Consider the following 14,999-nt stretch of genomic DNA (forward strand, 5'->3'; position numbering starts at 1 on the left):
GTTCTCATGACTTTGCTTCATCCCAGAGAGAAACCCACCCTCTCCCATCCGAAACTCACCAGAACCTACTATCATAGTGATATGAAGAACAGATTGTACAAGACAGTCATGGAGAGTCTTCATGGGAGGGACCATTAATCCACTGATGAACAGCCTAGGTTGATTCCCGGTCATAGCCTGTATGACTGGTGCTACCATAAAGATGGGCATGTAAATATCTCTGTTTTTTTTTTAAGATTTTAATTTTATGAGTATATGTTTGTATGTTTATTTGTATATGTCCATGTGTATGTGCACATGCATTCGGGTATCCAAGGAGGCCGGGAGAAGACATCAGACCCCTTGGGGCTGCAGTTACAGGCAGCTGTAAGCTGTCCCCATGGGCTCTAGGAAATTAAATCTGGTCCTTTGTAAGAGCAGCAAGTGCTCTCAACCACTGAGCCATCGCTTTGGCCCCTGTAGGTAGCTCTTTGATATAATAATTTCATCTCCTTTGGACATATACACTCAGCAGTGGGATTGTGGGATCCTATAGTAGATCTGGTTTCAGTTTTAAGGAATCCCATACTATTTTCATGAAGCCTGTACTAATGTGCAGTCCCGTTAACAGAGTCCAAGAGGGACTCCTTCACACATGCTCAATAGCAGGTTATTCTTGATGGTAACCGTTCTAATCGATTTACACTTCCCTGGTGATTTCTGCATCTGCTTGTTGGCCACCACAGACTTCTTGGAAGAAGTATCTATTCAGATTTCGTCCATTTGTATTGGATTACTTCCTATTAAGCACAATTTCTTTTTAATTTTTTTTATATAAATTAACATAGCCCCATGACTTCACATTTGCCCTTTTGGACAGGACACATCTAACCCCAAAGGAAATAACCTCAATTTATGAAACAAGTAAGAACCCACACCACAGAAAAAATACGACTCAACTTTCCAGTAATAAAATACCTACAGCTTCTGCATAACAGAAGAGAGAGGGGTGAGGAGAGAGGGCAAACAGCTGTGTCTCCTGTATTACTGAAGCCAACACCTGGAATAGCACTCTCCAGATGGGGATGGATATCGGCAACAGCAGGGTGCCTCCCGCCTCCTTTCTCCCCAGGACCATCTTTTTCCTTCTCATTTCTGGAGGTAAGACATACTTTTGGATGCTTTTCCCTTTTGCTCCTGAGAAAATAGAAATCTATATTGGTTTAACTTATGCTTAATGTTATATAAAAAAGGAAAGAAAATGATAAAACCCCCACCACTCATTTTTAAGGCACCCTTTGTCTCCGCTATCTAAAAGGCACACCAGATTTAAAAAAAAAAGTCCAAAGTGTCTAAGGTGATACCATGAAAGCATCAGCCATACCTGGTGTCTCTTACAAATTCAGACTCTACCAAGCAAGGTCTTTAAATGGAAAACTGCCAGTGCCATTAAAGTGGGGATGTCCAGGTTGTATTAACTAACCTGCCAATTACAGAAGTACAACCGAATGCTCTCAGATAAGTCTTACAACGTTTAGTTTCAAGATTTTGTTTGTAGCTCTGTTCGTGCCCAGTAGTGGGATGATGAAGGTACATCATCAGTACAAAATAATCTTGACTACATACACGTATGCACGCCCACACTCACACACACATGCACATGCATACATATGAATGCACAGGAACAAATGCCTGTCCTTAACAAAATTCGCAAATAAAAATTAGCAATATGCTAACTGTCTATAGACATTGGCTCAGTTGAACATCTTAGTGTCTGTGAAATCATCTCCATTTCACACTTGGGAACCCAAGACCAGAAAGGTTACTATGTAAGCTGAACATGCCGCTGGTTTGTAGAAGCGCTGGGCTTGAGCTCTGACTTCAGGTTCAACCACACCTTCAGAGCTGGCACACTGGCACAGGATCTAGGCACCTATTCAAGGCCGTGCTTAGACATCAGAAAGTCCACAGCTCTTCCAAAGCCACATGTAAATAGTTAAATTGCATGTGTAGGCCTTGTGTTATTAGATTCTCATAACGCTGTAAGAAAAATGCTAAAAGAAAGAAAAGACTATGTAAGAAGCCACGACTGGAGGAAACTGTGCTTCACAATGGGAAAATATGGGTTTGCACTTCCTGTGTTAGGACGGTGCTCGGGCATTGTTAGTGGTGTGAACTTTGGTGTTTAAACTTCATCCTTCTCATCTACCTGGAAAAATATCACCTGTCTTCCACTGTAGTTAACATTATGAGTGGTGTCAGATACAAATGGGTATCATATGCTCCATTATTGCTGTCTCTGGAGGTTCTGAATTTTTTTCCTTTACTTTTAATATATTTACTAAAACTGCCCCTACAGATACTAAACATGCTATGGAATAGTGTGAGTTTTTAAGGCCAATACCCCAGTGTCCCACCTGTAGGGGGCGTCAGTGTCCAGAAAGGAGACTTCCTGACCACTCTAACCTCCCTGAACCCTGAGCTTTACAAAATCGCCTGACATTTCCCACCTACATTTTAAATAGATGGTTTGAACTCTACTAAGGAAGAATTTATGATATGGTTATGCAGAGAGATCAGGAAAAAAATTGCAAAAGCTGGGATAAACCCAACCTGAAAGATGAAAAGAACAGCAACAGGTTAAGTCAGACCTTGAAAACACACACACACACACACACACATACACACACACACATATATTACATATATGTGTAATTTTGTTAACAATTAAAATGTTAAAGTCTGAGAGTATATTAAAGCTGAGCCTCGAAGGAATTTATAGTCAGTGGAACCACAAGCTCAATTTTTTAATTTATTTATTTTTATTTGCATTAGTGTTTTGCCTGCATGTATGTTTGCATGAGGGTGTCAGATTTTGGAGTTACAGTCAGTTGTTAGCTGCCATGTGGGTGCTGGAATTGAACCCGGGTCCCATAGAAGGGCAGTCAGTGCTCTTAACCACTGAGCCATCTCTCCAGACCCCAACAAGCTCAATTTTAACATCACTCCATGGGCGTCGGTTTCTTCCTCAGGATCCCCAGAGTTCTGCCTTTTACTTAACTGACTTGAAACTTCCTCTACCCTCGAGCGAATCTTAAGTACCTTCAAACCTCCTTCAAGAAACTCAGCAGCTCCTGCCTCTGAGATCCTGCAGCTCCCCACTGGTACCCGGGCCAGACACTTCCCAGCACTGTTACCCTTTGTGAAGGATACGTGGCACCGGCCTTGCCTGTCCGTCTTCCCAGTGCTTGTAGTCTCGGATGGAGAGAACTGTGTTCCGTTCACTCCTGGGCCCATTTTAACAGCAGATACTCAAAAACTGTTGTGAAAAATTGGGATGATTGTGAATTAATTAGAAAAGAAGTCCTCGATTCGTACAACAGAGGGGACGGGGAACTGTTAAGAGTTCTTGCACAGTTAAGTCCTGCACAGGACCCAGGTTCAGTCCCCGCACCCACATGGTGGCTCACTACCATTATTACTTCAATTCCCGGGGATCCAATGCTTTCTGATCTCCACAGGCATGCATGCAGGAAAAACACACACATGAAATAATACACATAAAATAATAATATAAAAAACCTATAACCTTAACATCTATAAAGTGGATGATGGTATGCAGTACAGACCTAGAATGCCCAGAAGATGGCTAACATGGGTTCAGGAAACCAAATCAGTGGGCTGAATTTCTTCATAGACAGATTAGCCCAACAAGTACTTTTTCCTGTCCAGGCATTATGCTAAGGTGTTTTGGTTTTGTTTTTGTTTGTTTTTTTTTTTACTTACATGAGTACATGTTTTACTAATAATCGACTTTTTTCATCCATGACAATTCAAGAAGGCTCTCGGTATCTGTGCTTCTGAATAAGAGCATAGATAATTAGTCACCATGCAAACCGAGAAACTCTGAGGCTAGAGCCAAGCCTGGGCGTGGGGTGGGGGGGGTGAGGGGGGGTGGTCCAATCAAGGATGCTGCCTACTCAGTCTTCCCTACTCCCTTCCAGCCCTCCAGCTTCTGGCCACTTGGTGGTCTGGGATGTCTCTAACAAGTATCAGATGACTCTCTGTAAAATGCCATCTGCTGGTGATGACAGGCCACAGCATCAAAATTGGGATAAATCACTACTTTCCTACACACATCCACAGTCCTCTGCAGCTCAGAGAACTTCCTGCATCAGAATCAGGATGCTTATTTAACACATATGTTTCCTGGTTCCAAACCATTCTCTCAAGTGGGTCTATGGAATGAATTATGGTTTAAATATGGGCTATAGGTTATTATAATGACAATAAATTATTACGAACAAAGAAAAGCATTCTACATATTTGTCACTTAGCCATAACGAGAAAAATTGGGTAATAAAGCAGAAGTAGAAAGAATAGAGAAAGTAGGAAAGAGAGAGGGAGAAAGAGAGAGAGAGAGGATCAATTTAGGCACATGGCATAAAAATATAATTTAAAAGTAGAGATGTTTACTTACAATGAAACTTAATAAAGCTAAACTCAAGCCTGACATGGTAACATACCTGTAATCCTAGCATTTGGGAGGCAGAGGAAGGATAAAGGCTAGCCTTGGCTACCTAACAAGTTTGAAGCTAGCCTGGGCTACATGAGACCCTGTCTCAGAACACAAAGAAAAAACAGAAGCCAAGCACTAAGCTAAGTGTAAACAAATGCTATGAAGCAGCATGTGTGGCTGGGAACACAGCCATGGGACAAATGCTCCAGCAGCAAGCCCTAGCCAGAGCCTGGGAGCTTGATCTACTCTTTTCTGGCACAGAACATACATCTAAGAATTTGCAATGTAATTTTTTTTTTTTTTTTTTTTTTTTTTTTGCCAAACTTTCCGGGGTAGGTAAAGGATGATTACATGAGCAAGGATTTCACTCTCTATCGATCTCTTAGTTTTTCCAGAATCCTGTAAGGGAATTATAGGAGGAAATGAAGTGCCCTCTCATGCCAGACGCTACATGGCTCTGATCAAAGGACTGGGAATCTGCGCAGGGGCTTTGATCCACGAGAACTGGGTCCTGACAGCTGCTCACTGTGACCTGTAAGTCATCCCGGCTCCTCTCACTCCCAGTGCTGACTCACAGCCATCCAGTCCAGAGCCGCAATCAGTGTAGAATGGAGAAAGTAGTGGGTACCCATAATCAACATCATATCCTGCTTCGTGGGGGAACCCGCCCCCACTTTTTCCCCAGGAGGCTCTTGAGGAGAGAGGGATAGTAGATATTAGGTAGAAAGATAGAGGGGGAGAGAAACAGATAGAAACACAGGATAGCCTCATGAGGGCCTGGATCAATATCCACCGGCCCCTTCTGTCTCTTCTAAAGGGCCTTTTATAGGAATGCCAAGGGGTGGAGCGAAAGACCTCCCCCTAGCACAGCCAAGTGCAGACCCTTCCAAACACTTGGTAACCACACATGTGGTCAAGCAATCCTCTAATGCAGCCCTGCTGGGTAAAGCAAGCTCAGATCTCACTAGGAAACCTTTGTGGACCTCCACACTGTTGTAATATATGCCTCATAAACCAGGGCCAGATAATATAGAATAAGACTGAAATGCGTAATACCACTCTAAATATCAACTGTATTAGAAGTTGAAAAGACGGGGAAATAACAGCACTCAGTGAACTCACCCAGTCTGACCACCCCCACACAATCTGTCAATATTTTGTTCCCTGTTTGGTTCATAAGCATCTTTTACACAATCAATATCAATCACATTGAGTGTCTCCTGTGGTTACAGCTCATTTATTTGCTATCACTGGTCTTTTCCCACCTTAGTATGATATTTTAGAGTGATCATAGGAAATTACTACTCTTTGACTGTGTGAAAAATATCAATACCCTATAGCTTAAACTAATGGTTTGAGTCATTATTTTAAAGGCAGAGTCATATTCATCAGGTAGAACTACTATTCTTTAACTGGTACCTGTTGTTGGTAAGCAATACCGGATATTCTCTCTGCTCACTCTGGCACAAACTGCCTAAACCAAAGATTCAGCTTAAAATTATATATGAAGTTATGCTGTGGTACAAAATAAAGTTTGTCAAGTAAGAACATCAGCACAATTTATGCAAACAAGAAAGCTAACCACTGACAAATCCGTTAATTGACAGGACTGGTTAGTGCCAAGTTCACCCAACAAGTTGGGATACAGTTTTTCTCATCTGTCATTGGTTCATAAACTAGATTAGGAGTTAGCTCTAGTTCCATTTGCTTCTGTATGTGTTTGGTGAGGGTGTCTCTGTGTGGATCTATGTATACGTCCATATGGGAGGCAGCAGGGTGTGGGGGGTAGGGGTGGTGTGTGTGTGTGTGTGTGTGTGTGTGTGTGTAGGAGGGCTGTCTATGTTTGTCTGTGTGTGTGTGTGTATGTGTGTGTGTGTGTGTAGGAGGGCTATCTGTGTTTGTCTGTGTGTGTGTGTATGTGTGTGTGTGTGTGTAGGAGGGCTATCTGTGTTTGTCTGTGTGTGTGTGTGTGTGTGTGTGTAGGAGGGCTGTCTGTGTTTGTCTGTGTGTGTGTGTGTGTGTGTGTGTGTGTGTGTGTGTGTGTGTAGGAGGGCTGTCTGTGTTTGTCTATGTGTGTGTGTGTGTGTATAGGAGGGCTGTCTGTGTTTGTGTGTGTGTGTGTGTGTGTGTGTGTGTGTGTGTGTGTGTGTGTGTAGGAGGGCTGTCCGTGTTTGTCTGGATATGGGTGTGCAATTCTTGGTTTCACAGTATCCCTATAAAGGCATCTCTTCCTTCAAGCTCCTAGAAGCATGCCTTGGACCACCTTTCCTATTTTGAATACAACAGCAAGGTTCACTATTTTCCTGGAGCACATAAAGGCAAGCCTCTCGCTATGCCTTTGGGTTGGATCTTCCCACTGGGTGTCATCAACCCAGAAGGCCACTAGGAGACAGACTTTGCTGCACAAATCCAAAGCAGCGGAAGCTCCTCCTTTACTACAGCAGAGTCCAGTTCCTCTAGCCCAGGGCCTCAGTGCCTGTCCAGGGAAGCCCTGTTCCACACCCTCTCCAGGACATTCCAACTCATGTTTTTTTCCTAAGTCAGAGACTCCCTTCCTGGTTGCTTTCTCCTTGAAAAGACATGGACAACTTGAATGTGTCCTAACACATGTGGGAAGTCTTAGGTAGAAGACACCAAAACACCAAAAAAAGGGTTCTATAAACCCCACGCCATTTTGTGTTTGTTTATAAATATGAAGTCATCTGCAAACATTGAGGGAAATTATACCTGGAGCTGAGCTTACTCTAGTCTTTAACTTAAATATTGCATGATTTTCTTTTCAGGAGAGGCAAGCCTCAAATTATTCTTGGTGCCCACTCTGTATCTCAGAAAGAGAAACTCGAACAGATGTTTTCCATTAAAAGGGCAATTTCCTACCCATGCTACGATCCTGAGACATTTCAAGGAGATCTTCAACTCCTTCAGGTAAATATGCTTCAATTTTTTGTTTTTTTCTCATAACTTTTAGTAAACAGACAGTGTAACCTGAAACCAATTACTACGTGTGTGTGTGTGTGTGTGTGTGTGAGTGTGTGTGTGAGAGAGAGAGAGAGAGAGAGAGAGAGAGAGAGAGAGAGAGCGCGCGCGCACGAGCGCGCGCGTACGCGCGCACACACACACACACATACACACACACACACACACACACACACCATAAACCAGCCCTCACAAGATGGATTCCAAGTGTGAGGTTCCTCAGTAGGGCAAGGATCCAGCCCTTCACCCCTGATGTTCCTTCCCGTTCAGCTCAACTGTTTCTCACAAATTCTTACCGTTGCAGGACCAGGCAGTTCACAGTGTTGCTGCTCATTGATCAAAGGCCACCAGAACTCCCCCAGAGTCACACGTGTCTGTGCTGACTGACACTCGCTCAGCAGGGGAGATGGCCACTCTGGGAAACTGCTGGGGTAGACTCAGTGAGAGGACATGCCGGGAGCCCTCTTGTAGGATTCAAGCTCTGCCTGGCAGTCTGGTAGAGCACCGAGGAACTGAGTCTGCTCTGAAGGGAGTGTTATCAGCGAGTGGGCTGGTTCTGTGATGAAGCATCTTTACAGTTTTACTTACCTAGGAAGCAGAAGGCAAAGAGCCAATGTTGTGATTGTAAGGACATATCCATCGTGAATTTTAGCCAATGGTGTTTGGTCATTTTGGGGTTGTGGACAATGACATCAGTTTTGTCCCTACTCAAACTTGACTACAGAGCCATCCTGTGCTTGTTCCCTTCATTGGGCTCACCTTGTCTGGTAATGACAGTCTTAAGGAAGCTAAGAACTACCAGGAGGATGAAGGCCACTGCTCAATGGTTAGTGCAGCGTGCCTACCTCTTCTATAGAAGAGAAGTTGTAAATGGGACTTCCCCTACAGGTGTTCAGTCTAGAGAGAGGCAGACGGATTAACTACTGACTCTGAACTGACAGTGTGCTGTTTATCCACGACCAAGATAACATGGGAGCACCAGGGAAAAGCAGGTGGTCAAAAAATCCTGCTGGGTACCAGGAAACAGGGAGGAAGGGGCTCTCTAGGTAGGAAGAACAGCGTGTAAAATAGAATAGCTTGGAGGAAGAGGAGAGAAAGGAGTTAGGATGAGATCTGAAGTGGAGGGGTAAAATGGACACAGACTACAAAGGTGGAGTTTGTAAGGCTCGGCTAGAATTTGAGTGTTATAGGGGAGTGTTTTAAGCAGGAGGGTGATGTGACCAGGTACATCAAGAGTGATGTAGAACGTAGGACGAAGAAGACAGGACCCGAAGAGAGAGAGGCAGGAGCGGCCCACAGTGTCTCACAAAGCTGCAGACGGGTTGATGGTGAACTTCATAAGCAAGAATGAGACTGAGCCCGGGGTTCTGCATCCTCACCCCTGGGGGTAAAGAGAGAGCCATGGGACTCCGTTCGCCTCGACAGGACCCTCACCTTCCTTGTCCCCATACTTCCAGCCTAAGCTCTCCCACTGGTTTCCTAGAGAGCACCAGCCCTGGCCTTCCCTGGGTCACCTCTCATCCCTATGCTAACTCCTGCCTTGCTTCCTGGATGGTGTGAAGCAGCTCCATCCCCACCCACCGCTTCGTACTCACTCAACTCCCTTGGTTACACGTCAGGTTGCATTTCTTCCTCTGCCTGCTCACGTGCGTGAGGCCATAAACAACTCTGTGTTTTCAGCTGGATGGTAAAGCAGCTATAACCAAAGCTGTGGGAATCCTTCACCTCCCCAAAAGAGGAGAGGATGTGAAACCCCACACCAAGTGTCGTGTGGCTGGATGGGGGAGCACCAAAAGAGATTCTTGCAAAGTTTCCAACATCCTGAGAGAAGTCAACGTCACCGTGATTGACCGAAGAGTCTGCAACAATCCAGCGCACTACAATTTCAAGCAGTTGGTGGACAACAGCATGCTCTGTGCCGGCGGCAGGCAAGGGGAAGACGATTCGTGCAGCGTACGTAAATTAAAACGTCTAAGCATCCTTTGACTCTGAGCAATGAAGGGTTTAGAGGATCTTCTAGAAAGAACACGGTGAACAGCTGTCATTCCCTTTTGTGTCTAAGGACCCCTGCTTGTCCCTAGAGTGGTGGCGCCATTCTCCATCCCTTGGCAGACCCCCTCAGGGAGTGGTATCTATTTTCTAACGGTCATTTCCAGTACATGGCCAGAAATAAGGTAAAATGAGAACTCACAAATTCCTGGAGAAAAAAAAAAATAACCTACAAATTGTTTTGAGATATCAAATGTGCTCTTCCATCTGAGATGACTTAGCTAGTGTCCTCCTTGGAGAAGGGCATATTTGGGACCCCATCTCACGCTTTCTAATTGCCCCAACATATGTCTTCCCCTGACAGACTGACCAAGAGAGAAAACACATAAACTTTTTTTAATTTTTTAAAGGGACAGCAATGTGGATCAACATGTAAAGGTGCTTGCTGCCAAGTCTCAATTTCATCCCCATATTCCACATAGGAGAGAATCAACTCTCACAAGTTGTCCTGACCTCCACATTGTGGCACATGAGCATACATACATACATATATACAGAGACAGAGAAATAATAATTAATAATAACTGTTGGTAATTATTTATTAATCATAATTATGTATTAGTTATTAATAATTATTATTCAATTTAAAAAGAGGACACAGGTCAATGAAAGGAGACTTGTATTCTCTCCTGTCTTACTGATAGAAATGATTCTTCACTGCTGCAGATCTGCCTTTTTTTTAAAGATTTAATTTATTATGTATACAGTGTTCTGCCTACATGCCAGAAGAGGGCACCAGACCAAATTACAGATGGTTGTGAACCACCATGTGGGTGCTGGGAACTGAACTCAGGACCTGTGGAAGAGCAGCCAGTGCTGTTAACCTCTGAGCCGTCTCTGCAGCCCCAGAACTGCTTTTTGAAAGGGGTGAACGCCTGGAAAACATAGACACCCGTAAACTAAAAAGCCCATACACAGATGCTAAGGGCTGAGAAGTGGTGGAGGAGATTTTTGGTTTTGTTTTTCATTTTGAGAACCTCTTCTACTTGATTCATTTTCTCATTCAGTTTTGTTCGAGTACATGCAGTGTGAAGAATAATGGGTTTCATCACAGAATTTTCACCCACTAACACACACACACACACACACACACACACACACACACACACACACACACCCCACACATTGTGTACTAGTCACACATGCTGTGTTACCCTCTCTGTCCTCCTCCACCTGCCTGCCAGTCCCTTCCTCTTCCAAACTCTCCCCAACTTACTGTCCTATCATGTCGTCCCTTTGATTTAGTTTTGGTTTTTGAGACAGGGACTTACATTGTAGCCCAGGCTGGCCTAGAACTTACGGTAATTCTCCTGACTCAACCTTTCATTCTCAATTTTTAATCTAGTTTCTGCATATAAGAAAAATGGGCTATTTGTCTTTCTGGGTCATATTTATCAACACATGATTATTTCTGATTGAAGGAGATTTAAAATTTGCTTTTAAATCAGGAAAAAGAAAAGGGATGGAGGGAAGGAGAGATGGATGGATGGGTGGGTGGATGGATGGATGGATAAAATGATTAGTAAATATCTTGGAAAAGCAGCATACTCATAACACATGTCTTTCTGTTCCAGGGGGATTCTGGAAGCCCTCTGATATGTGATAACATTTTCAGGGGTGTCACTTCCTTTGGGAAATGCGGTGACCCCAAAAAGCCTGGCGTCTACATTCTCCTTACAAACAAATATCTCAACTGGATACAGAAAACCATTGCAGGGGCCATGTGACACTGGTCCGTGGAAGCAGAGCCCCGAGGTTGCCACTGGTAGAGATCAAGCAAAGGGGTCTGAAACTTCACCTATCCCAAGAAGCACTTCTTCTTAACCGTGCTAGCCATGGCCTGTCTGACATGATCACCAGCCACCTGCTTGCATTGCTCTGTAGATCATTAAGGCTGCCATTTCTCATTTAACTACTTCTGTGGCAAGAGAAAGCCCTGAGAAGAGGGTCCTTGGTTCAAAAATCACTTTGCTTTATTCACAGAGTATGGGCTGATGTTTTCCTGTGTGCTGCTTAAAAGAAGCCAATCCCAGAGAAAGCCAAAATAGTCTTTGCCCTCCCAAATACAGTCCCCAAATACTGTGGCCCTTAGAATGTGTGTGTGTGAATTTTTTTTTATTAAAAATAGATTCTTCTCTCATACAATACACCCAACCAGAGTATCCCCTCCCTCCATTCCTCCCAGCTCCTTCCCACCTCCCCTCTCCCCCAGATCCACTCCCTCTCCATATCCTCTTCAAAAAAGAGCAGGCCTCCAAGAGACAACAGCCAGACAGGACAAACCAAGATGCAATAAGACAAAGCAAATGCCCTCATGTTGAGGCTGGACAAGGCACCCCAATAAGCAGAAAGGAGTCTCAAGAGCAGGCAGAAGAGTCAGAGACACCCCACTCCCACTGTTAGGAGTCCCACAAAAAACAAGCTAACAGCCATAACATATACTCAGAGGACCTGGTGCAAGCCCATCCAGGTCCCCATGCTTCCCACTTCAGTCTCTGTGAGCCCATGTGAGCCCCGCTTAGTTGATTCCGTGAACCGTGTTCTCCTGGTGTCCTCCAGCCCCTCTGACTCCTACAGTCTTTCCTCTCCCTCTTCCATGGAGTTCCCCAATCTCCGAGGGGAGGGACCTGATGGGGACCTCTAATTTAAACTCTCTCTCTCTCCACATAATGTTTGGCTGTGGGTGTCTGCACCCGCTCCCATCTGCTGCCAGAGGAAGCCTCTCTGATGGTGACTGGACAAGGCACCAATTTATGAATATAGCAGAATAGCATTAGGAATCATTTCATTGATTTTTATATTTCGTTTTATTTTATTTTGTTTTATTTTATTGCCAGTCCTGTTTGGTTCTACCCGAGGTCTCTGGGCTATCCAGTCCCCTGTTCCTAGTCCAGGCAGTTTAGATCATGGGCTCCCTCTAGTGGGGTGAAACCAAACGTTGGTTGGCCACTCCCCGCGTGTTCTGGGACACCATTGCCCCAGCACATCTTGCAGGAAGGACAGATTGTAGATGGAGAGTTTTGTGGCTGGGTTGGGGTTGGGGTTGTTCTTTCCATAGCCTGCAGAATACCTTATCGCACCAAAGAGACTAGAATGTAGGAGTGAAGTCCATGCCTGCAACCAGCTCAACCTCTCTCTGTTTAATGAGCTGAGTGGGAGGGGCCATTGAAAATGCCGCCCCGCCCCCTCCCACCCACCTACCTCCTGCTGTCAGTTTTCAGAAGGCGACCTTCTGCCCTAGCACCAGCCTGGGCTGTTTAGAGATCTCCATGGGACCTCCTTGGCCAACACCTGAATAGAATGTCACCCAGACCCACCACTGGAAGCCTTGCCTGGCTACAAAAGAGGGCCAGTTTGGACTCGGTGTCCTCCATTACTAGGAATCCTCACTAGGGTCACTCTCGTAGACCAGGAAGTTTCCACTGAGCCAGGTTCCCACACCATCCTCCAAAAGCCCCCCAATTACAGCTGTCTCTCCCTGCACTCTCTCCCTCCACCTCCCCCCTGAAATCCAGCCACTTCCCAGCCCCACTTGAACATCAAGCAGCCCCCCTCCCCTGCCCCCAGATCTTCCCTCTTAAACCTGTTTCAACTCTGGTTTTTCTGTTTCTAGGAAACTCCCCTAGATAGCTAGCTCTATGTCTTAGCATACCCAGCCTCCTTCAAAACACTGTGGTGTCAGTGCACACCTCACCCCTGGGACACATTCGCTGCCGTGTGTGTGTGTGTGTGTGTGTGTGTGTGTGTGTGTGTGTGTGTGTGTGTTTTCCTAATCTGTTATGTACGTATTACCTTGGTGACAATATCTCTTCCCACTAGTGCCTAAGTCCCATGAAGATGGGACTGGTGTAACTTTCAGCATCTACATGTTCAATAAATGAATGTAATGAAGCTTAACTGCTGCCGTGTTAGCAAAGGACTACCTACCAGACCCTCTGAACAGCTGAACACCTTTACCCGAAAAGTAACTCTGACCCTCACTTCTAACATCAGAGTAGAGCTTCACCTAAGCGTTGGTGATGGTTGTCTTTATACACCCACCCCTGCAGTGCATGCTGCTGTCTTTATATACCCACCCTTGCAGTGCATGCTGTCTTTATACACCCACCCTTGCAGTGCATGCTGTTGTCTTTATATACTCACCCCTGCAGTGCACGCTGTCTTTATACACCCACCCCTGCAGTGCATGCTGCTGTCTTTATACACCCACCCCTGCAGTGCATGCTGTTGTCTTTATACACCCACCCCTGCAGTGCATGCTGCTGTCTTTATCTACCCACCCCTGCAGTGCATGCTGTTGTCTTTATATACCCACCCCTGCAGTGCATGCTGTCTTTATGTACCCACCCTTGCAGTGCATGCTGTCTTTATACACCCACCCTTGCAGTGCATGCTGTTGTCTTTATATACTCACCCCTGCAGTGCACGCTGTCTTTATACACCCACCCCTGCAGTGCATGCTGCTGTCTTTATACACTCACCCCTGCAGTGCACGCTGTCTTTATACACCCACCCCTGCAGTGCATGCTGCTGTCTTTATACACCCACCCCTGCAGTGCATGCTGCTGTCTTTATACACCCACCCCTGCAGTGCACGCTGTCTTTATACACCCACCCCTGCAGTGCATGCTGTTGTCTTTATACACCCACCCCTGCAGTGCATGCTGTTGTCTTTATACACCCACCCCTGCAGTGCATGCTGTTGTCTTTATATACTCACCCCTGCAGTGCATGCTGCTGTCTTTATGTACCCACCCCTGCAGTGCACGCTGTCTTTATACACCCACCCTTGCAGTGCATGCTGCTGTCTTTATACACCCACCCTTGCAGTGCATGCTGCTGTCTTTATACACCCACCCCTGCAGTGCATGCTGTTGTCTTTATACACCCACCCCTGCAGTGCATGCTGCTGTCTTTATACACCCACCCCTGCAGTGCATGTTGTCTTTATACACCCACCCCTGCAGTGCATGCTGCTGTCTTTATGTACCCACCCCTGCAGTGCATGCTGCTGTCTTTATATACCCACCCCTGCAGTGCATGCTGTTGTCTTTATACACCCACCCCTGCAGTGCATGCTGCTGTCTTTATACACCCACCCCTGCAGTGCATGTTGTCTTTATACACCCACCCCTGCAGTGCACGCTGTCTTTATACACCCACCCCTGCAGTGCATGCTGTTGTCTTTATGTACCCACCCCTGCAGTGCATGCTGCTGTCTTTATATACCCACCCCTGCAGTGCATGCTGCTGTCTTTATACACCCACCCCTGCAGTGCATGCTGTCTTTATACACCCACCCCTGCAGTGCATGCTGTTGTCTTTATGTACCCACCCCTGCAGTGCATGCTGCTGTCTTTATATACCCACCCCTGCAGTGCATGCTGTTGTCTTTATACACCCACCCCTGCAGTGCACGCTGTCTTTATACACCCACCCCTGCAGTGCATGCTGTTGTCTTTATACACCCACCCCT

The 14,999-nt window shown here is 45.5% G+C and overlaps 1 protein-coding gene across 1 annotated transcript; it reads left to right on the forward strand.

The window, feature by feature from the left end:
• Nucleotides 1-3,804: 3,804 nt before the first annotated feature.
• Nucleotides 3,805-11,410, forward strand: LOC131922033 (granzyme A-like). The gene is made up of 5 exons (XM_059276758.1): nucleotides 3,805-3,827; nucleotides 4,859-5,032; nucleotides 7,282-7,423; nucleotides 9,155-9,427; nucleotides 11,098-11,410. Exons 1-5 carry the CDS (start codon nucleotides 3,805-3,807, stop codon nucleotides 11,248-11,250), a joined length of 765 nt encoding a protein of 254 aa, XP_059132741.1. The 3' UTR covers nucleotides 11,251-11,410.
• Nucleotides 11,411-14,999: the final 3,589 nt, after the last annotated feature.

Source organism: Peromyscus eremicus, chromosome 11, assembly GCF_949786415.1.
Source record: "Peromyscus eremicus chromosome 11, PerEre_H2_v1, whole genome shotgun sequence".
NCBI lineage: Eukaryota > Metazoa > Chordata > Mammalia > Rodentia > Cricetidae > Peromyscus > Peromyscus eremicus.